Below are 21440 nucleotides of genomic sequence, written 5' to 3'. Positions count from 1 at the left end.
GATGGCCGGTCATCGTCAAGGCTGTTGACATTAATTCACAGGATATGTACTCAGAAGACGGCAAAACATAGTTTTGGGAGGCAGCATGATTACGATTGACTACATCGCTATTTCATGATAAACTATGTTCGACATGGTAGATTGTTAAAAAGAGTGGACGAGAGCTTATGTTCTCCTGAGCAAAGATGAGACCTGATCCTTCCCCCCTTTCTTCCTTCCAACCACACTGTTGTAGTCAGTCAGCCTTTCTACAGCGCTTGTATCTCGGAAGCTTACTATCGCGCACATCAAGCCCACTAGCTAGAGTACGAAGCAATCGCATTGGCGCTAGCCCCATTGAAGTTGTAGCACCTTCCCTGAACGAAGTCATTCGTCGACGAGTCTACGTAGCCGACTCCGATGGCTCCGGGAAGGTAGCCGCAGTTGTCGGGCGCGAAGAAGTATGCGTATTGGTGACTACCTCCCCAGGTTGTAATCTTGAAGGATCCAAAGCCTTCTGGCCAGGTTGCACAGGTGTTGTCCCAGATGTTGACATTCTGCTGGACATTGCCGCCGCAATCACGACCAGAGAAGGTATCAATGACGAAGGCGGTTCCACTGGCAGCGAGACCGGCCATGATGGCGATGGTGGAGGTGGCAGAGAAACGCATTTTGGATGAGAGTTCAGATGTTCAAATTGAGAAGGTAGTTTTGGAGATAGCAGGTGGAGTTGATGGAACTTGTCAAGGTGATGAATGCAGCAACATTACCAGCAGAACGAGCGATTCAAATACTCAAGCCGCTGAGCCATTGTTCAGGCTCGCTTTAATGACTGCTTGTGATGCTGTCTCGCTGTTCTCGTGGTCTTCGCGGCCGGTGAGGCAGTATTGGCTCTGAATCAACGACGTGAGTTCGTTCAGGCTTCACCGGCTCTTTCTTCAGCTCAGCCAAAGTCATCTTCGTCCAAGTTCAAGTGGTTTACAAGCCAAGACATGGCCAATCACTCACCCTAAGTCGTTCTATGTACATCATCTGGGCAGGCTGTAGCGAGTTTGGCCCCTTCAGCTAGGTTCTTGTGCTTTTCTATGACCAATCTGTCCATGCTGTGTGACCACAAGTATCGACAAGAAAAGTGATCTTCAAGGCCATACGTCTACTTCGTTCGTCGAAGAAGTGAGCAGCAAAGAACACTCTAGAGACGAAATGGCCAATGGTGAAATGCAGGCGTACAGGGCCGCGTCACACACTCAAGCCACCATCAATGAGATCATTAGGCTACCTCTGAGAGCTGTGCGCTCTTACTCACAGGCGACGCTACTACCTAGGTAGGCAAATGTCAGCAGTGTTGTTGTTGTTGAGATGAGTGATTTCCTTGGACAGATGGTAGTCGCGGGCACCAAGACATTTCCAAGGTTCCCCTGGTGTCTAAGAACCTTGGAAGCTTGTGCTGTCGACGGCCACGTGACGTTGAGTAAGCCCCTCCAGCCTCCTCATTCACTGATAACAATGATGCCGCGATACGGGCGGCACATCGGCTAAGAAAAACGATTTTGCCCCGCAGAACCTCGCATCACTACTATCGCTAGCATCCCTGCCTCATTCCGTCATTGCAAGGCGTGTGATCGCTGGAAATAGCGGCCACTAGGCCTAACGCAAGTAGCGAGTTCCTCGATCCACGACTTTCGGGAGAATCTCGACCCACGGCGAAGGTGCACGCGTCCCAAAATACACCTGGTATACCTCCACCTCCGCCACCAATGCTCCAACCCACAGTAAACCATGACCAACAAGCCTCGTGGCCTCAGAGCTCGTGTTCTCAAGCCGATCCGTCGCCGAGCAAAAGCAAACGTCATCTTCAATCTTTAACCTTTGAAATCGCCGCCCAACCATAACAATTCAGACACACGCGCCCCTGTTTTGTTGGAAGGCCCGAGAGAAGTGTTGTCTTACACCTGTCAGCAATCAGAAGAGCCGGGGCTACCCAGTCTGGCGGTTCAGAACAGCATGTTGACATTGGAACGGTTTTCTGGTTCAGGAGCATGATAGCGCGCAACTGAGCAGAGGCCAGGGTCTCAGATCATCGTAGTGTCGCTTGAACCCTGTGATTCCCGCGCACTACCGACATTGATCTGACCACCACAAAAAGCTAACATGGCATAGTTTCTCAACATTGAGCTACGCAAATTTTCTCTCCGTAACCAAGACAATCCTGAGAGAGGGGCGCGTTGGACATGAGACCTTCAACGCCTGCATCCTCTCCACTCCGGATAACATCTGCAGCACACGAGGTGTCAATGATGGCAGCCTTATCCTATCTCTCACACCTGATACGAGATAATGCCGGTGGTTGTAATGCCGAACTATGCCACACGAGTCATAGCGAGCAGACTGTATTGCCTCTCTTGTGCTAGTGCCACCCTGCTAACCTGGAATGAACACGAGATCTGTGGATACACAATAGTCCCAGTTGCTAGGGCCGCAGACTGTTCGATTGAAGCCTCGAAAGCGCATGCGCTTGCAAGCATGCGCTCCTGCACGACTGCGGACGTTCGCCCCAAAGTCTTACACTGAGCATCGGATGGTGGTCCTAGATACGGGGGGCTCCACTGCCAGTTCGACATATCTTGTCGCATATTCCTGCTGATTGAGGCCTTTCCTTCACGCTCTCCATTACGCCCTACTGTTTGTGTAGTACTTGTCCGTTCGCTCGGCCATCCACACTCGCTCCACCCATCAGATCAAAGGGATATAGTCTATGCTATAATATCTTCTCTAATAATTAATACTCTATACTCTCACGACCTTCGCTACTAGATCTATCGATCTCTAATACCACTCGCCTATCAAAATCTCCGAGTCACAGCGAACAAGCAACGCCTTATTCACGAACTTCGATATGCCTTCCACGACCATCATGAAGCAGGGCCTCGCCACTGCTGTTCTTGCAGCTCTTCCATTGGCCGCCCGTGCCCAAGGCACCACACCTCCCAAGCTCACCGCGGCTTGTAACGATGTCGCTCTCTTTATGGCCCGCGGTAACGACGCGCCTTACAGCGATGGCCGTACCTCGGGTTTCAGAGATACCGTCTGCGCAAAATTCGAGGCCCAAGGCAACTCTTGCGACTACATGGATATCGTCTTCGATGCCACTCTCGGCGTGGAGTTCTGCCCTACCATCCAGGAAGGTGCCGTCAACGGCATCAGACAAATCACCGAGTACAACGCCCAGTGCCCGGATACCTTGATCGTTATTAACGGTTACTCGCAAGGTGCTATGGTCTCCGGAGCTGTTCTGAGTGGCGGAGGCGCCGACGCCTGCGACGTTGACTCCAAGACTACCGGTCTCGACGTTAACTCGCAAGCTGGTCAGGCTGTCAAGGCAGCCCTTCTCTGGGGCGATGTCAAGCACACTGCAAACCAAGTCTACAACGTCCTCGACGGAGCAGACAAGCAAGCTTCGGGCCGTACTGGCGCTAACCTTGAGCGTCTTAACACCTACTCCTCCGTCTTGAGGTCGTACTGTGCCGGCGGTGACCCAGTCTGTGCTGGTGGAAATGATGTAGCTCAGCATCTGAACTACTTCGAGCTCTATACCGAGGAGGCGTCAAACTGGATTGTGAGCAAGCTGACACCTCTTCTGGTCAAGCCCTCATCGGCTGCACCTGTCAGCTCGGCTACTCCTACCCCTACTCCTGAGGCCTCTTCAACTGTCGCACCAGTTGAGACCTCAAGCACAGTCGTGGCACCAGCCTCCTCTGAGGCCTTGACTGTCAGCAAGGAAGCTGTTACCACCACCATGATGAAGCCCTCTACTATGATCTCTTCATACATCCCTGCCACCACCGCATACCCCATCACCCTCCCTCACAAGCACCTCAACTCTACTGTCCCGTACGGCAACTCTACCATGCACTCTTCCAGCACTCTCATGACCTCGGAGAAGCCCTACGAGACTACCTACCTGCCTGTTGAGCCGTCTCACGCACCTGTGGAGGAGTCGCATGCTCCCGCTCCCGCTCCCGCTCCCGTTACCACCATGGCACCAGAGTACTCCGCTCCTGCTGCTGCTTGCCCACCAGCCACCGTCTACGAGACTGTCACCGAAGTCACGTACATGTACGTATGAAATTTTTCAGTCTAGGAGAAGTAGTTTGAGAGAAGGATTACAATAGACTTGTTAGATCGGATGTACATAATACCCTTCGTAATTCAAAAACATTCGTATAATCATGATAGATTTGTTCTATATGGCCCTTATTTTCTCGTGATGTTTCCTCCTTAGATACCCAATGCCTTTGCGATCGCCTCTCCGACTGCGGTGGCACTGGAAGGGTTCTGACCAGTGATCAAGCGGCCAGAGATGGCAACCTTCTCACCCCAAGGCTCAGCTGCCTTGACAAACTTGCCTCCACTCGCCTTGTTCAGCGCATCCTCGGGCAGGAAGGGTACGACCTTGGAAAGGCCAACTTGTTCCTCCTCAGCGTTTGTGAATGCGGTAACCTCCTTGCCAGCGACAAGCAGACTGCCGTCGCTCAGCTTAGCGTCGTAAAAGACAGCGGGCGCATGGCACACAGCCGAAACGATCTTGTCCGCCTCCCAGAACTCCCTGATAAGTTGTTGCGAGGTCGCGTCGTCGACAAGATCGAACATGGGTCCGTGACCGCCAACGTAAAAGATCGCGTCAAAGTCCTTCGCTTTGCCCTTGAAGTCGCTCAGCTTCTGGGTCGTCTTCCAGACCTGCTCGTTGTTCTTGTGGAAGTTGACGGATACATCGTCTTTCGCGGCTTCGACGGATGCGGGGTCGAGAGGTGATTCACCGCCCTTGGGCGATGCTACCGTGATGTTGGCTTTGCTGTGGAGGACGTGGTAGGGGTGGGCGAGCTCGGGCAGGTACCAGCCGGTGGGCTTGCCGGTGTCGCCGAGCTTGTTATGCGAGGTGAGGACGAAGAGAATGTTTGGCTTGGACATTTTGAAGATATGATGTGTTTGATATGGTGAATTGGTGTGTAGAATCGTTGTCTTTAAAGCTTTTATGAAAAGTTCGATAGCTTTCCACTTGAGAGTACCTCGTTAATGTGACGACATGCGGGGTAGCTACAACGGAAAAGGCCCGATTGTGCAGAGCACCGTCAATTAGCGTCAGGGACGTCATGTTGAAAATTCACCTCTCCTGTTCGCCGAGTACCAGGTACTTACAAATACTCCAGCATGTGATCGACCAGTTCTGGCAGCTGTTGTACGATACACTGCTCCATTCCCCACCCAAATCTCGGTGCAGCTTACGCTTCGAGCAGACCTCGGGAATCTGAAGGACGATGACGTTTTGTCAGATCCAGCCTTTCTCTTTTTGTCTAGGACATCTCATTCGGGAGCATGCGCTGGCGAACCTTCGGCGTCTCCGGGCAGCTTGAAGGCATGTAACATCTCAATCGACGGCAAGAATGTATTGCAGACTGTCATTCCATACGTTGGAGCGCAGATCTTCCTCCGGTACAAGCACCAGTCAGTATTAAGACATAACCCCTTCGCTTTGCGGCTTAATGCCGAACAATCTCCTGAGTGACGTCGCCGACCATCTCCACTGGATTCGCTCTCCTCGATCCCACTCTGTGTCTGTCAGGCTTTTCCATACGCATTTACTCCGCATTCTTCGAAGTCAGGTTCCATCCAATCATACATTTGAAGATCCTTGGGTATGCATTCGGCCACAAAAGGCATCGTTGGGCTCAAAATACCAAGAGAGCTTGCAGACATGATGTTTGACTAAGTGATATACTTTTCTTTTGGTCTCGGCATAAGCCTGGCGTTCAAATATGCTGTAGGCTGCTACCCACTGGGACTGTATACAGGACTTTTTGTCGAACCCGTAATTTCGAGGCTCGAATTCGTACTTATCATGAACAGGACAAGCAGGAATGTCTCTTACCTGTCCTCGGATCGTTCTACATCCCCGAGCAGCATCGACAAATGGGATCGGCTTGCAGTGGGATTCCCGGCGATAGCTGGGGTTTTCTCCGTCCCAGCCGTAAGATATCTCAAGCACAAAGCGGTCGAGGGCGGACTTAGCCCAACTGCCGAGATATATCTCGTCGCTATGTATCAACTCCAATTTCATGGTCATATACCACGTGATTGCCATGTTCAAGCCTCAGACAGCTTCATTGGCCAAATTCCCCATCATGTGAAGCAGTCTTGGCAGGAATGTTCGGTCGAACTATTGTTTCAGTGGTTTCTGATCTATTGTATGGTGCCGCCTGTCCCAGTAGAAATCCCAATCGCGAGCCAAACACAATTCGAGGAAATGCAATGTATTCTTGAACCTGTTGTCGACTATGAGGTAAAAGACTTCAGAACCGATGAAACGGTGCAGGTCTACAAGAGTCTTGAATTCCTTTTCCGGCATGTCTTGATTCGCTTGTCAGTGCGATACAGACATTGGGAGGTGTGTACGAATCGACCGAGAAGATGTCATACAACGTCCAAGCCTGAAAACGCCGTCCTTTGTCAACGTATGGACCTACAGGAAACTCGAAAGTGAAAGGATAGTTGTCGAGATTTCCCATCATTACTACGGACACTACAGGATATGTGAGTCGTGGAAGTGACGCGACTTCGAGCGCGCGGACGCGTCGCGACCTCGGGAAGCTTGGCGCGCGTAGCAGCCCGTGTCGGAGGGCATCCTCCCGGTTACAACTCCGCCGGCGCAGCAACACACGTACGTTCGGCATAGCATACTTCGAATTCGCTATTACCGCAGACTTCAACTACTCGAAACATTTCTACCTTCTTAAACCATGTGAATGCGGATGAGCCCTCGGACGCGCTCGCGGCTCCGACCCAAATCTGCCAGGCCGTCATCCACTGCCTCAAGCATACATATACTCATTTGGTATCTCGACCGTCGTCAGGTAACTGCAACAGGTTCAACGGTTAGAAAGGCCCCATAAGTCACGCCCCAAGCTCGGCGGTGTTACCTGCTTTCAGCGTTCGCAGACGGCTAAACTTCTGGTTGGCCAATTGTTCAGCTGGGTCGCGCAAATAGCCCGATTTGACATCGTGTGCATCTAAATTGCGGGACATATGCACAAGGACGAACTTCTGCAACGGTCTGTACGCATTCGCGAAATTCATAAAAGTAAGTCTAGGCATGTATAAAAGGCCAGTAGCTGTGAGTGTTATACACAGTCTTGAGATTACCTAGGCACTATTCATCGCAATGATATCTTGCGATAACAAAATCGTCATCATCACGGGTTGCAGCAGCGGCATTGGCCTCGCGACGACCCTCTTATTCCTATCACAGAACGCTCAAGTCTTCGGCATCGATATATCCCCGTTCAACCAAGAGCTTGATGTTGCCCAGAAAGCGTCTTTCACCTTCCACAAAACCGACCTTTGCAGGCCCGGCGCAGCAGAAGAGGCCATAGCTGCTTGCATCGCAAGATACGGCCCGAACATCGACGTGCTGGCCAACGTTGCAGGTGTCATGGATGGTTTTGGCAGCGCTGATACAGTCAAGGACTCGGAGTGGGAGCGCGTCCTTACCATTAACCTCACAGTGCCGGTCCGGATGATGGCAGCTGTATTGCCCAGTATGAAAGACCAAAAAAGCGGTGCCATCATCAACGTTGGTAGTTATGCAAGTCTTTCCGGTGCAGTGGCTGGCGTGGCATACACAGCCAGTAAGCATGGACTTGTCGGTGCGACCAAGAACGTCGCGTGGCGCTTTCGCAAAGACGGTATCAGATGCAACGCCGTACTTCCAGGTGGTGCGTATCGCTCCTAGTCCATAAGCTCAGAAGATGTTGTTCTAACAAAAGTTTCAGCCGTGCCGACCAACATCCGTTCATCGGTGGTGAAAGAGGATGTCGACCAAGCTGCGATGGAAATATACAAGCAAGTATCCACGATACGAGCCGCAGTACTACCACTGATAAGCTTGCAGCCCCGTGCAGATGTTATGTCAAGGTCTCAAAAGAGACGATCTTCCATACGGATCAGTGAGCCCGGACGATGTCGCCCAGGGCATCGCATTCCTTGCGTCCGATGCTGCAAAGACGATCAGCGGTATTATGATGCCGATAGACAACGCTTGGTCAACGATATAAGTCGCAGGGTCGATACCAGAGAAGCTGGGGGCTGATGGCGTAGCGAAGCGGTTCACCAGACGCCTAAATCAATGCAGGAAACATGGAGACTTTCCGATAAATTTGAAACTGACATGACAGCTTCTGGAAGGCCTCCAGAGCTGCATCGCATCCTACACAGCGAATGATTCCAATAAATTTTGCAAAGAGAGACATGCGCAGGCATTGCACAATACGACTCGCGTTCTTCAAATTATCAAACTTGAAATTGAGGTGAGGAGTCGCCGGGTCAGCACCCTCCCTTACCTTCTTTCGGCGACGCGTGCATCATCTGCGACGCGACGGCGCTTTAACATCCGGAGATCATACCGTAGTCTTGCTTACGAGTAACGATGGAACACCGGAGAGGTTGAACCTGAAGACAGCGCAGCGCCACAATATCGATATACTATGAAGATACGGTAGTCTCCTCTCACGAGAAATGAAAGGGCCATTGATCCTTTCGATCTGGCCATGTGGCTGGCATTTCTTTTTTCTGCTCTGCGGTCTCGACGTGTCGAATCTTCCTAACAACATTGGTCGCGCGCTCTACCTGAAGTGCAAGACCGAAGAACCCCCAGACAGACATCACGTGCTCAAAAGGCTGGACACTCAGCTCTTAGGTCGAGCTTCGCTGAGAACAATGCGACCACATGGTCGAACAACGCATCAAGAGCGAAATCTTCATTGCTTACTCGTCTATTAAATCTGTAAATCAATATCGTCGCGTTAATCGCCTACCATTCTGTTGCTACCCCGGATACCTCCTAGGGTCATCCATCAAATTCTTCAATCTCCACGACTTTGGATCATCGCTGAGGCTAGTGCCAGGAAGTATGAGCTCTGAAAGAATTGGGTGTGAGAACTCTAGGTTCGCTTCGTCCATTGGGTCGGCATCATTGTCCGTCTCCTCAATCGTAACATAACGACCGACGGCATTGCGAACGTCGGCGCTCAATCGTCTCTTCATAACCACGAGCATGACACCGGCGATGAAAGCGCTCTTGGATTGCTCGTACAAGCCATTGAAGCAAAAGACGAGTGTCGAGAGAAGAGATTCGCTCATCTCCTGGGAAGCGTTGCCTGGATCTTGTTCGAGCCGTCCAAGAGGTTCCAGGGTTAGGTTTGCGAGGTGAACCAAGAAGATCGTGAGCGTAGAGTCGTAGCCCTCGAAGCTATGGCGGAGGTAGTATATGCGCAAGATACTTTCGAGTTGAACGCTTGCCTGTGTGACCATGTGCTGTGCCGCATTACGTTGGTCCTGCGTCAACATCTGGACTCCAGCGTCTCCAGAGGAAATTTGCGTACGGAAAAGGGTTATCAGAACCGCATAGTACTCGCAACTGCAGATGCTTTAGCTTGCATGTTACGGTTCTCTGACATGAACACTTACTGTAGTATCAGCTGGGCAGGGTACACGATCCAGTAAGGCTGGAGCAGAACCGGCAAACCCCCATACCAGGCTTCCAATTTTGCCTGTATATGCAGAGCTGCACCCCATGGCATCGTCCTAGACCCCTTGGAGCGACTAAAGCACATCACTCCGATCTCATTTTGGATAACTCGCAACTCGCACAGCGCTTTCATACCGTGGCCGAATTCGGTCGGATAGCTGTGCTCGTCTGGTGGATAACGCAGTAGTATCTGAGTGTACCACTCTGGATTGCCGTCGACGTCAGGGAGCGGATCTGCGGGGATATCCAAAAGACACGGTGGCTTGAAGTAGTAGTAGCTTTGCAATCTGCCGGGAATTAGTCATGAACTAATACTAGTGAAGTCGACTTACGATAGCCATGCGGAAAGCGCCCAAGCAGTGAACGATTTAGCGTGCTCAAATTTATTGTCATCTGATCGAGGCGTAAAGAGACTCATGCGCTGTGCCATATTAAGCGCTTTAAACACATAAGAGAACCCGACCCTGTCGTGACCAAAGTCATTCATTGTAGCATTGATGAGGCAGCCAGCCTGAACCGTGGTAAGCTTTGGCTCCCCATCTTCCAATTCCCATAATCGTTTTGCTTCAGCTAAGAAACGGTACGGCAGGCTATCTGGATTCCAGAACTTGGTCTGGTTGACAAATAGTCCAGAGCTAGCCTATGATGCGTTAGTGAACCCCCATCCATGACAAAGATGTAAACTTACTCACACAGGATTTAGCCAAAAGTGCGTTGACAAGTAGAGGAGAGCAGAACTCAGCTCTTCTCGACACCATGTCTTCTAGAAAATAATTCTTGACGAAGAAGAACTGTCTTGGATATTGGTTGACAAAGTAACTCTCAAGGATGTTGCGAAGCAGTCGGTCATTGGAGCTAACACTAGTCCATTGCGACGGTTGTGCATCCTCGAGTAGAGGGTCAAACAACTTGGCTGAGGAAAATGACTTCCAGTAGTTGCTCTCTTGCTGAGCAAGATGAGTCTTGGAAGTATTCGTGTCCTTTTCAGATGCTTCGATCGCTTTGTAGACCCGTGATCGAAAGTAAATGCTGTCCCGAAGGCTTGGTGGTATCTCATCCAGGAACGGAAAGTGAAAGCGCGACGACGCTTGCGGAACATGAGAAGCCTCAGCGACCATGTTCCCTTCTTGAATATGCTTTACCACGGCCTCCGCATTTGCGCCGGCTCGAATGTGGCGAAAGATGCCGGCCGCATCCCTCTCTGGTAGGTTTTGTAACATGTCGAATAGTTCTTCCTGTGCAGTGCGTTTCTCTTTGAGCTGCTGATATCTACGCTTAAACTGCCGTGATTCAGTCTCGCCATGACGGCACTCAGTCTCTCGCGTCACGCATGCAGTGCATTTAGGCTTTAATCCGTCGCACTGTTTGTAGGTCAGCAAAAGTACCAAAAACGTAGCATGTATGTACTTGCTTTTGACTTACGAAGTCGGCAAGCCTCGCAAGCGTTGACACGTGTAGCCTTCTGCCTTTCTACAGATTCTCTACGAACTCTACCGGCAGGTGCAGGCAGGAGTGAACGCAGTGGTGGTGGACTTCGTGCAGCTCCTTGGTCCATTCCTTTGGGACCGTGACGTCAGCCGCGTTGTTACTGCAAGTTCAACTACAAGACTCCGGTCTATATATACCTCTGCATGGCTCTGTGAAAAACACGTATCAGAAAAGTGCCACAGGAAGAAGCGGAAGTAGTTGGTATCTGACGGGTGGAGGAAGGCTCGAAGAGGAATTTCGTATCGAGGATGCGTGGCGCCACTTCGGCGCTATAGCCGTTTAGCCAATCAGTCGCCGTGCCGGGATCTTCGATCCTCTGCAGCGCGAGCACGTGTCGGCGTGCTAGCGTGGTCTGCCATCGAAATCGTTTAAGAGATCGAACCTCCCGGCCTCTGAATACATCAGTAACGTGATTTCGGTGAGCCACTCCGTGTTCGAGCTACCTCCCTGCGCTCAGCACTCTCCAAAACGTTCCAGTCAACCAGGACACGCAGCAATGCATACGGTTCCGCAGTCTTCAACACTACATAGGAACTTCGGTCTCCAGCCATAGTGCCTATGCCAGCCTATGCTTAGACAGTGGCAATAGCGGGTGTCTTGCTTTAGTGGCGATTGCGCCCGTTGACAAGATATCTCACTAAGATGCCGCAGGTATGATCCGACGCGCAGTGGGGCCCTCATGCCGCATGGTAACACGGTCAGTCTTACCGGTCAAATCAGCTTTCTGGTTCGCATCGGAACACACACAGGTCTATTCGTACACGGATGTGAAAAGTCAGGAAGGGTCACCGTCGCATCGTTTTCGACATAGACCTCCGCATTGGATGTGTCATGCACTCATCAAGACTGCACGCTCAGCCCTGCCATTATCCGCTACGGCGAAGTCTAATATATCCAAAGAAAGAGAACCTTTGAGTTGCATACGCAAAACAGGGTGTGATCTGACTAATATACTCTGAAAAATTCTCCAAACAAGCGCAGGTACTACATCATACACACGCGAAGGAGTAGCCAAGCGTTGTTCTCGAATGCCTTTTGTTTACCCTTCGAAGCGACAGCGGTGGGAGGCGGGGCATTGGTACACTGTCCCTCATCTCTATTGTATGTCAGGTCTGGACCTACTGCAGTACTAAGGATAAACCTAGGCGCGACATGCTCAACGCTCAGCCACTTCGACACTGACGGCGTCGTTCGATAGCAATACCAATAGTCACCATTGTTCTTGTGAATCTTCGTCTTTGGTATCTCACCTGGATTGCTTTCAACGACTCGGTTCTCCATTCTAATTTATATATCCTCGCAGAAGTACATGCACAGTCGGCAAATACAAATTCCAGATTGGACAATGTGCCACCAAAAGAAGGGTTGAACATCGCCTCAACTTCAAACGGGCCTCATTGAAAGGACCTGGGTATGCTGGGTTTTGGGGACAATGTGACGATCCAGTTACCTCTGCAATTCTCGTTCCAGTGGCTTAGACTAATCGCTCCGCGGAGGTTCGCTTGGTCTGACATGGCCCATCATTTCCGCGACTCATGCGGAACTGTATTACGTCTGGTGGCGATTATTCCACGTAGGCTACGTTGTTGGAAGAAAACCCTTTGTTGTATCTACATGTTCATGTCTTGGTGCTTCTTGTTACAGTACTGGTACGAATGGCAAGACACCTGCGGGCAGTCGTACGGGTAGGCGGCACCTCTTCACGCAGAGCTTCGGGAGTCTGCCTTGTGGAACCTGCTACAGATGGTGGCCAGGTAGCACCGCACTATCCTTTTCTGCGCACTCTATCTGCGTTGCAATCTCATAATGGACATGATGCGGATGTTGAACTTACGAAATGCTATGACTGACGTATTGGCACTGTGGCACCGCCCTGAAGTACCTGTTCCAACCGACAACCACACCTGTTGTACACCATAATCGAGGCGCTCCGTTCCACCCCTACTCATGTGACTTTCTGGTCTTTGAAACTTAGTATGAACCATGCGAGGGTCCAAAATTGACACCAGACATGGTGTCTGTAAGCGCGACTACCCAAGGCAACCCAAGACTGTGATTTCTGGCTACAAGTTTACAAGTCTCTTGTGATGTGCAAGGCCAAAGGTCCTATTTCCATGATCTCTAGGACCCAAAGATGTGGCTGGTGCGGTACGTTGGGGAAGAGATGAGGGGACGCGCGCTCGCGACTCAGGTGGGATGACTCGGAAGATGCCGACATTACGACGCGGTACGCACGCGCCGTCGACGGGTACCTTGGACGCCTTTTCGTTGCAACCGCCGGCTTCCACGAGCTACACATCCACGACGGGCAGCTTCTTTGCCAACCAATTACTAGTACCTTCTATTGACCATCGGTCTCCCAGCATGCGCCTTGTCTCTTGTTCTGCGTTTGTGAATTTACGATCCGGGCCTTCCAAGCTAGCCATGAACCACATGCAGAAACGATGAGCAACGAAGTCGCGCTATGGCTATAACGCCGACACTGCCTCTCACGTCGCCGAACCAAGGCACCAACACAGCATGATTCGCGTCTGGATGCAGCCCCCGGCCTCTTGGGCACGGCGTATCGTGGCTATGGCACGACTGGAATGATGGGTGGCCTAACCTCTCCACAGCTAAGGAAATTCGCCGAAGGGCTCACCATTCTCTCATAATGCTGTAGACGATCACTTCCACGCCTACGGTCGTAGTCCACAAATCATTACCATACTCAACACGCACTCAATCGAACACGCGGGGAGATGTTGTCGACAGTCTGTTTGCTCCTCGCAACCACGCTGCCAGTGCGTGGCGCCTTCACCGAATTTTTCTTCGCCGGCAACGATGGAATTGGTGATGTGAGGGCGTGTCCCAAGTCTGCATTCGCGTGTGACGCGCCATCGGTCTGCGCCTTCGACGACCGGACGGAAAAGTATTATTGCTGCATACCAGGGAGTCCAGATGCTGTGTGCTGGGGACCTAGTTCAGACTGCGATGGAGGAGATAAGAAAACGCCCTCGGGCAGTCAACAGGCTTGCTCGACTGGCATCAATACCTTTTGCTGCTTAAAGTCAAGGTGAGAAAACCTCTGACCGCTGCAATACTCAACATTGCGCATGTAGCTGACAAGGCCTAGCGAGACGTGTACGGAAACAGCAGACCAGACGAACATCTGCTGGAGTAAACTAGACAACCCTCTCATCTCTCTCAACGCGACCGCCGTAAACGAAACAGCGCAGTCTCTCATATTGGCTCGCCCTTCGGCTCCTACGTACGCGATCAGCTTGTCTGCTCTACAAGCACTTGCGCCAACCACCGCAGCTGCGTCGTCAGCAAGTCCGAGCGCATCCGGACAACCCATTGCTACTACCTCGCCGTTTGGAGGAGCACAAACAACGGCTGCCTCGGCCCCTTCGCCGATCGCGACAAAGGACAAAGCGTCCGGTCTCTCAGGTGGCGCGATAGGCGGCCTGGTTGGTGGAATAGTCGGTGGACTTGCTATACTCGGTCTGGCTGGATTTCTCTTCTGGCGCAGAAACAAGAACGGCAAGCGGAATCCATATGAACCCGCCAATTCGCACACCGCGCCTACGTATCCAGCTGGCTCTCCTGGCGAAATGGACTCAAATCAGACGTATACGCAGGGACCGGCAACTGAGAAATACGGGTATGCGGTCAGTCCTGTATCGGAAGTGCCTGCCGATAGAGCACCGGTAGAGCTACCAGCTGGCACGACATATACTAGATAGCGACAAAATTTCAAACGAATGGGTGGGCGCAAAAGAGGAATAGCGCATATGATATTACGATGTTGTCTCGAATATATGATCCTACGCAGACCTGTATGATATATAACTGTCAGTCAACCAGTCTCGTTTTTGTTGCTCGTGCAGACAAGATCGCTCAGTCCATTACCAGATGTTACGGCGCCGAATCTCACAGGCCCGACACTATCGATGAACTTCGATTGCGGAATGTTAATATGCCTTACTACAGTAATTGGCACCACCTTCTAACTATCTCACGGTGTAGAGTGAAATGCTACTCCATCTCACATCCTGTCGAACTCCTTATAAATCTCATCAAACTCCTTCATCAGCGCCACTCCATCCACCACGCTCGGCCACTCTCTCCCTACGACCACCTTACCCATCCCACCTTCAACCCATTCTGCGTACCTCTCATACACCTCCGCCACGCTCCTCGCCCGAAGGCCCAACTCTTTCTGCCACTCTGGCCAATCCCAGCCCAGTTCCCGCACCTCGTCAGTCGCGTAATCATGATGCTCAACAGTAATAGGGCCGTCGTAAGAGTCACCAGACATGAGATAAGGGCCTGGCGCAGTAACGCGCAACTCACCCGTCTCACCAGCGATATACCACACGAACCCCGGCTCTCCCTTGAAAGGCTGACCAAGGCGAAAAGAAGCTGTAAGCGTAGCTCCGGGTACCGTGATGCCTTTATCAGTGCTGAGCCTCCCGTGTGCTGATATCAGATCTGGTACGTCACTCTTCACGATCCTGTCGACTCTTCCGTCAGCCCCTCGTAGCTTCAACTCTGGTCGTTGGATCTGCATTGTTGTATGAGACTCTTCCCATCCACCAAGTACCTCGTGCACGTAGTCGATCATGTGGCCATAATGGATGTTGATTGGATGTCCTCCCACCTTTCTCTCCGCAAAATACTCCAGAGACGCTGGAAGAGTGTCCCGCTGCACCAAGTTGCCGAATGCGCGGACTTGGCTACTGAGCACTTTCCCTATGGTATTCGTGGCTAGAATGTTTTTGAGTCGAAGGGTGATTGGGGCGACGCGTCCTTGGAGGCCGATGATACTATTCCGAGGTTTGTGCAGGAGTTCCGCGAGGTTCATCGTGCTGGCAAGATCTTGCGTCATCGGCCATTCGATGTACACTGCTTTCCCTGCTTTGAGGCTCGGTTCGGCGACAGAAGAATGTATGTCGACACGGGTGCATACGACGAGGAGGTCAATCTCTGGGTCTCCGGCGAGGATGGTTGGGTCGCCATATGCCTTTACATCTTCGGGAAGTGCGAAGGTTTTCTTGGCTGCTTCTGCGGCTTGAGTGGAGGAGTTGAGGAGAGCGACAAGCCGGTAGTGCTTCTTGCCACGAGGAGAGAGCAGATATGGGAGATGAGCGTCTGCGGCCCAGGTGACCTTTGCAGATGACGATAGACCAACGAGGGCAACGCGTATTGGTGACATATTGAGTGAAATCGAATGGGTTTGCTGGATTATTCGTAAATTACCTCGACGGGCTATATGCCTTTCGCATATAGCCGAATTCGACTTCGTGATCCATCGCGTATTGCCCATAAACCCTCAGTATGATGTTTATGGTGTTACTTCGTATAGCCGATGCACCACAACTTACCAATGCAACGAGCCTATTGCAATAGAGACATGCTCTCGGACATGACGAAAACTGACAACACTAAGTCTGGAATCGCGTGACTACTCTCGATACTTGCGTACTCTAGCACAAAGGAGTTGTCCATCCCATAGTTGGTGAAGAGCTGACCAAGCAAGTGATGATAAAGCGACACCGACCATTACGGTAAAGATCGCCATACGTCGTCATTGGCTGAAAGAAAGCACAACAATAGCGAGCCCTGCAGATCGAGAATTCGGGCATGAGAAAGAGATGAAAATGACAAGAAAAGGTATCCCATCAGCCTACCATCTTCCAACTCATTCCCAATACACTCCGACATGCCTCCCAACCCTCCTTTCACACTCACCACCTCCGCACACTGGTCGCGGAGCGGAAATGTGGAGTCGGACCGATCAGACCGCAGCGCACGCTATACCCAATCCAGCACATACACATAATCCTCATATTATGACCTCCTCTTTCATCGGGAACAAAGACTGAATCTCCCAAGACGTTTGAGATTGAAGTCCTGATACTCAAACTGTACGAATAGACTTTCCGGGGCGGCAGGCATTAAGGAGAGGAAAGTGACAGGGACAGCGGAAAATCGGCACGGGTAACACGGCAATGACAGGCTTGGCGATTCCACCGCGGCGCACTTGGCATGTTTCGGATTGGGCAGTGAACGACAGGGGAATGGACACTGACATCGGGGTCTGGGGAACTGGGTCTCTGGGTTTCGGAGCTGAGGTTCTCGTCGGGTTCTCATGGCATTGGTATCTTGAAGATTGTGGTGAGATAGCTTCGCAGAGTGCACTTGAGGGTTGGTGAACGTGGGCGTAGCTGTCAGACTGGCGTGCGGATGAATACGCGTAAATCGACGTCAGTCTATGTTGTACAGGTCTAAACGAGTGACAAAAAGCATAGTAAATGCAAATGATAGGGAGCAACCCTTATTGTTATCCAAGCCTAAAGCGAGCGATCCATCCAATACATCAATCCAACGGCCCCCCTCCCTTCTGTGCACATCCTCTGCTTGAACCTTGGCGCGTACCGAATTTTCTAATTGCCCCTTGACGGGCCTTCCACCAAAGATAGGGTTAGCCACTTGGGAGAGCGACATATCGAATGCCTCGGCTTACACCAATCTACCGGCCCAGGTTTGCTTTCTCATGAGCATAGTCTTCCTGGAAGCGGATGCTTTGCAGTTTCTGTGCGTAATCCACGGCTTCCACCTGGGAGTTTGACCTGAACGTAGCGTCGCTATCCCTGACTTGGTTGTTCCACCTGTACAGCTCTGGGCCAGGACCCATGGAAACTGGACGAGAGAAGCGGTTGTGCTGGTAGACCGAGCCGCGCTTGGAGTCCATCCTGGTGTTCTTGGGAAGGGCCTCGTGGATAGATCGTACGCGAATCTCCGCGGGCTCAGACTCTTCGATCGCTGGGATCTTCTTGTAACGGTAGAAAGCATCGAGTGCGGGGATGGAAAGGCCGTGGAAGACAATGGAGAAGATGACGAGAAAATAGACGACTGGGATCATGGCTGCGACAAGGTTCTCTTCTTCCTCAGTTTCGGCCTCGCCTGGCTTGGGGAAAAGGTGACGTGTGTGCTCGACGTAGAAGACAGCTCCGATACCTAACAAGCGTTAGTTTGTGTCATCTTCTGAAAGTATCTAGGCAACTTACCAATGGGTCCGAAATATCCCATGAACAGCGCCTCCTTCCAGTCCTTGACAACGTCGGGCATGACCTTGTACATCAGGAAAATGGCCGGAATACGACGGAAAGCGAGGATGAGGAAGCCGAGAATCATGAGCCTTCCGAAGGTGATACCAGTGACGTCTGGCAAGTGGAATTCGGCCCATGGGATGATGGTTCCGATGTACATGAAACCACCGAAGTTGAGGATGACATCGAAACAGCTGTTGACCTCGTCGTGGCGCTTCTCGGTTTCCTCAAGGTAGATTCCGTTCCAGTTCATGACGTTGCCGGCGACGAAGCAAGCGAGAAGATCGTCGGTACCGAGCGCACCGCAAACGCCAATGGTGAACAAGCCGACAGCCATGGGCCAGAGCAGGAGACTCTCGGAGTCGATCCACTTCTTGCGCAGGGAGAACTTAATGGCGAACATACTGGCGGCGCCGAGGAGGGCACCGATCACAACGGACATGAGGATGATGTATAGCCATCCCTCAACAATCCACTGTTCCATTGCCATAGGAACACCGCCACCGAGACGGCCAACTCCTTCTTCGCTACGCTTGGAGAGCATGTTGACTGCGCGTTCGGCGATTTCCTTGACGCCTTCGATGCCGCTCTTGAACTTGACACCTTCGAGGTCGGCATGGCGGATGAGGTACGTAGCCAAACTGTTCAACCTGTCAGAAAAGTTCCTTGTGGCTGAACTTTGTGCGACTTACAGCAGGAAAGGGAAACCGAAGCCATCGTTGGCACCAGCTTCCGACGAGATGATCTCTCGCAGCGCACGAGGGACGAACTTGTCGGCAAAAGGACCCTTGGCCACGGCTTGCGACAAGATAGGATCAGTGCAAGTGACACAAGATCCGATAACAAGCGCAGCCAAGAACGAAAGCTTGGGAACTGTGACGAGAATGCACAAGCTAGTGCAGATCCACATGATTGTCATCACAGGGAGAAGGCAGATCGCCATCTCCTTCCACCGGGTTTGTTGGTACTTGGCAGGGAGTTGGAATCCGGCGATGACCAGCTGGACACCAATGACGATTCGGCACATGCCCTATGTGATATTCAGCAGGGTTCAATATTGGCAGTTTGTGAATTTGTGCTTACCAGAGTGATGGCTTCTTGCTGCCCCTCAGCAGCAGAGCCCCATTTCTCCGCATCTAGGAATCTGGCAGCTATCGGTCCTAGTATGATACCGATAAGAACAGCAGGCACTGGAAAGGATGAGTTCACTGATTTCAAGACATGACGGCGCTGCATTGGGCAGTTGTGGACTTACAAGCTTCACCAAGATACCACACTTGCTTGATTTTGACGGAAATGAAGCCATATAGAACGATGAAAGCGCCTGCAGTCGTACATTAGTGTCTGCTCACTCGATTTCGATTTGTCGAATGTACCTAGGACGGCGATGACGATGTTGAGCTCGCTAACATCGAGGGAGGGCATGGTGAAGAGTCCCGTAGGCGAAGATCGGAAAAGACGGGAGGAAAATATTTCAAGGATTCATGCGCGGAAGGAACGACAATAAGGGTTGAAGAAAGGGGTGAGGAATGAAGACGACCAGCGAGAGCGAGTAACTGTAAATAGCAGACCAGCCGTATTTACAAGTCGATTAAAACCAATATAAGCAAGTACAAAAAGATGGAGAACGAGGGATTTCCGGGGCTGGTTCGGAGAGAATTGCGAGCACAGTGATAGGGAATGCCAGCCTCGATTTCCAAGTTCTTGGGTGCTGAGCCTTGTTACTTCATATCTTTACACGCGTCACGGACACTATGCACTTCTTTGACTTGAAACAGCAGCCGCCAGGACATTCTTGGCTTAGCAGCCACTCCCGCCATTAGGAGGCTTACGACCGGAGCCAAGCGGTCAATCGACTATGGCGGATGGTGCCAAGCTCACCTGTAGCGCTAGCTTCGAACGCGACGTGTGGGACTTTCCGCCTTAAGGCTCCCTTTGACCCTGTCATGTTACACCTTTGGACGTGGAGGAAACATTCAAGGTTGAGACACAGGAGCTGTTGAGACAGGTTGACCTTGTACGTGGTGATTGGCGCAAATGAGGAACACAGAACAGCGCAGGTTTTTTTGTTCGGCTGTGAGCATTGCGGCTCGGCAAGCGTCTCAACATGACATTGCCGATGGGCTTCTCGATTTGGCGGAGATTAGTGGCTCTGCACAGAGTTTCCCTGCCAAGTCCGCCAAGTCCGCTGTGCCAAATACAGAACAAACCCTGCTAGGCAATGAAGCGACACCCAGTAGTGATGTTGTGCATTGCGACAACGCAGCAGCAGAGCCTCCTTTGCAGATCTTTGTCCTGCAGCTGTGGCATTCAGATCGACACTTGGCTTGGGGACGCGTCCGCACGAGCATCATCAGTAATCGTCACCCATTGTAGGCGTGGGAGATTATGGGTATCGCCCAGCATTTTGATTTTCTCTGGACGCGCGATAGGCCCAGCTAGAAGAAGCACTCAACTTTGTTGGCAGAGCTGGGCGGTACTTGAGTCTCTCTGTTGCCGCGCTGCACATCATACGGGTAACGATCCCTTGACGCGAGCGGGATGAAGGCTCAGTGCGCCCGGCGATACAGCCAAGTACTCTAACATCATTGATTAATCTGTGAGACCACGATCGTTTGGTGTGTTTTAGTGATTGAGAATTGTGGTTCGTACTGCGAGAGGGCATCAGTTGCCGTATTGCCGAATCACTCAAACAGCGCAGCGTTAGAAGCGACCCGCTTCGAAGCCGCCTCGAAACTGCTGTCTGAGCCGTCGGCGGAAGATATCCCACTAACTTACTCACGATACCAGCTGGAGATCTTCTTCGCGTGGAGCAATGACGCCGGTCGAAGTCTGGAAGAGGCGGTGTCATGCAGCATAGTCGACAAGCTCCTTTCCTGCTACGAAGGATCTGAGGTTTGTTGAAACCGATGCGATACCTGCGAGCAGGTCAGTGTGCTATGCTGGTTGGTAGCCAGTTGAGAATGCTGGGGAGTGTAAGTCCTGTCCGCGGTGCATCCCGCGCTTGGGCTGCTTTGACCGCTCGTCTGCGCCATGGCTGATAGGCGCACCGAGATCCTCCCAACTCTTTCACAATCTGCCATACAGTACACTGGAAATTATTCTTGTCGTTGCGAGCGTGGAGATCCTGACATGCTGAGTGGGTTGTGGGTGTCGACGGAGTGGTGGCCGTGAGCTATGACGACATCTCGCTTAAGTGGGCCCACCTGCCACTGTACAGCTGCACTCCCGGCCTCTTTCCACCAGCTGTACTCACAGATAGGTTTTATCGACACCCAGATCAGCCTTCGAGATTC

The 21440-nt window shown here is 51.7% G+C and overlaps 9 protein-coding genes across 9 annotated transcripts; 4 read left to right on the top strand and 5 right to left on the bottom strand.

The window, feature by feature from the left end:
• Positions 1-80: 80 nt before the first annotated feature.
• Positions 81-1025, bottom strand: BKA58DRAFT_196056 (uncharacterized protein). Its single transcript, XM_046165717.1, has 2 exons — positions 988-1025; positions 81-911 (listed from the first exon to the last, which is right to left on the bottom strand). The coding sequence occupies exon 2, from the start codon at positions 648-650 to the stop codon at positions 297-299; it is 354 nt and encodes a 117-aa protein (XP_046024401.1). The 5' UTR covers positions 651-911; positions 988-1025; the 3' UTR covers positions 81-296.
• A 1719-nt stretch (positions 1026-2744) lies between these two features.
• BKA58DRAFT_195955 (Alpha/Beta hydrolase protein) lies at positions 2745-4181 on the top strand. Its single transcript, XM_046165713.1, has one exon. It carries the CDS (start codon positions 2876-2878, stop codon positions 4103-4105), a length of 1230 nt encoding a protein of 409 aa, XP_046024400.1. The 5' UTR covers positions 2745-2875; the 3' UTR covers positions 4106-4181.
• BKA58DRAFT_195967 (class I glutamine amidotransferase-like protein) lies at positions 4105-5038 on the bottom strand. Its single transcript, XM_046165714.1, has one exon. The coding sequence runs from the start codon at positions 4945-4947 to the stop codon at positions 4258-4260; it is 690 nt and encodes a 229-aa protein (XP_046024399.1). The 5' UTR covers positions 4948-5038; the 3' UTR covers positions 4105-4257.
• A 1978-nt stretch (positions 5039-7016) lies between these two features.
• BKA58DRAFT_195936 (3-hydroxybutyrate dehydrogenase type 2) lies at positions 7017-8113 on the top strand. Its single transcript, XM_046165712.1, has 3 exons — positions 7017-7748; positions 7806-7875; positions 7925-8113. The coding sequence occupies exons 1-3, from the start codon at positions 7196-7198 to the stop codon at positions 8085-8087; spliced, it is 786 nt and encodes a 261-aa protein (XP_046024398.1). The 5' UTR covers positions 7017-7195; the 3' UTR covers positions 8088-8113.
• A 743-nt stretch (positions 8114-8856) lies between these two features.
• On the bottom strand, positions 8857-10779 carry BKA58DRAFT_440945 (uncharacterized protein; the record flags this gene model as incomplete). Its single annotated transcript, XM_046173786.1, has 4 exons — positions 8857-9448; positions 9499-9846; positions 9892-10199; positions 10252-10779. The coding sequence occupies 4 exons, from the start codon at positions 10777-10779 to the stop codon at positions 8857-8859; spliced, it is 1776 nt and encodes a 591-aa protein (XP_046024397.1).
• Positions 10780-13642: 2863 nt separating this feature from the next.
• BKA58DRAFT_195869 (uncharacterized protein) lies at positions 13643-14926 on the top strand. Its single transcript, XM_046165711.1, has 2 exons — positions 13643-14102; positions 14163-14926. The coding sequence occupies exons 1-2, from the start codon at positions 13789-13791 to the stop codon at positions 14773-14775; spliced, it is 927 nt and encodes a 308-aa protein (XP_046024396.1). The 5' UTR covers positions 13643-13788; the 3' UTR covers positions 14776-14926.
• Positions 14927-15077: 151 nt separating this feature from the next.
• Positions 15078-16247, bottom strand: BKA58DRAFT_440943 (oxidoreductase family protein; the record flags this gene model as incomplete). Its single annotated transcript, XM_046173785.1, has 1 exon — positions 15078-16247. One exon carries the CDS (start codon positions 16245-16247, stop codon positions 15078-15080), a length of 1170 nt encoding a protein of 389 aa, XP_046024395.1.
• A 902-nt stretch (positions 16248-17149) lies between these two features.
• Positions 17150-19685, bottom strand: BKA58DRAFT_459334 (Na(+)/H(+) antiporter 1). Its single transcript, XM_046174713.1, has 4 exons — positions 19228-19685; positions 18837-19174; positions 18103-18785; positions 17150-18052 (listed from the first exon to the last, which is right to left on the bottom strand). Exons 1-4 carry the CDS (start codon positions 19378-19380, stop codon positions 17565-17567), a joined length of 1662 nt encoding a protein of 553 aa, XP_046024394.1. The 5' UTR covers positions 19381-19685; the 3' UTR covers positions 17150-17564.
• Positions 19686-20189: 504 nt separating this feature from the next.
• On the top strand, positions 20190-20990 carry BKA58DRAFT_386986 (uncharacterized protein). The gene is made up of 2 exons (XM_046170520.1): positions 20190-20795; positions 20923-20990. The coding sequence occupies exon 1, from the start codon at positions 20366-20368 to the stop codon at positions 20687-20689; it is 324 nt and encodes a 107-aa protein (XP_046024393.1). The 5' UTR covers positions 20190-20365; the 3' UTR covers positions 20690-20795; positions 20923-20990.
• The last annotated feature ends 450 nt before the right edge of the window (positions 20991-21440 follow it).

The sequence above is a fragment of the Alternaria rosae genome (assembly GCF_020736505.1).
Source record: "Alternaria rosae strain MPI-PUGE-AT-0040 chromosome Unknown BKA58scaffold_6, whole genome shotgun sequence".
NCBI lineage: Eukaryota > Fungi > Ascomycota > Dothideomycetes > Pleosporales > Pleosporaceae > Alternaria > Alternaria rosae.
This window is presented reverse-complemented; position numbering and strand designations above follow the sequence as displayed.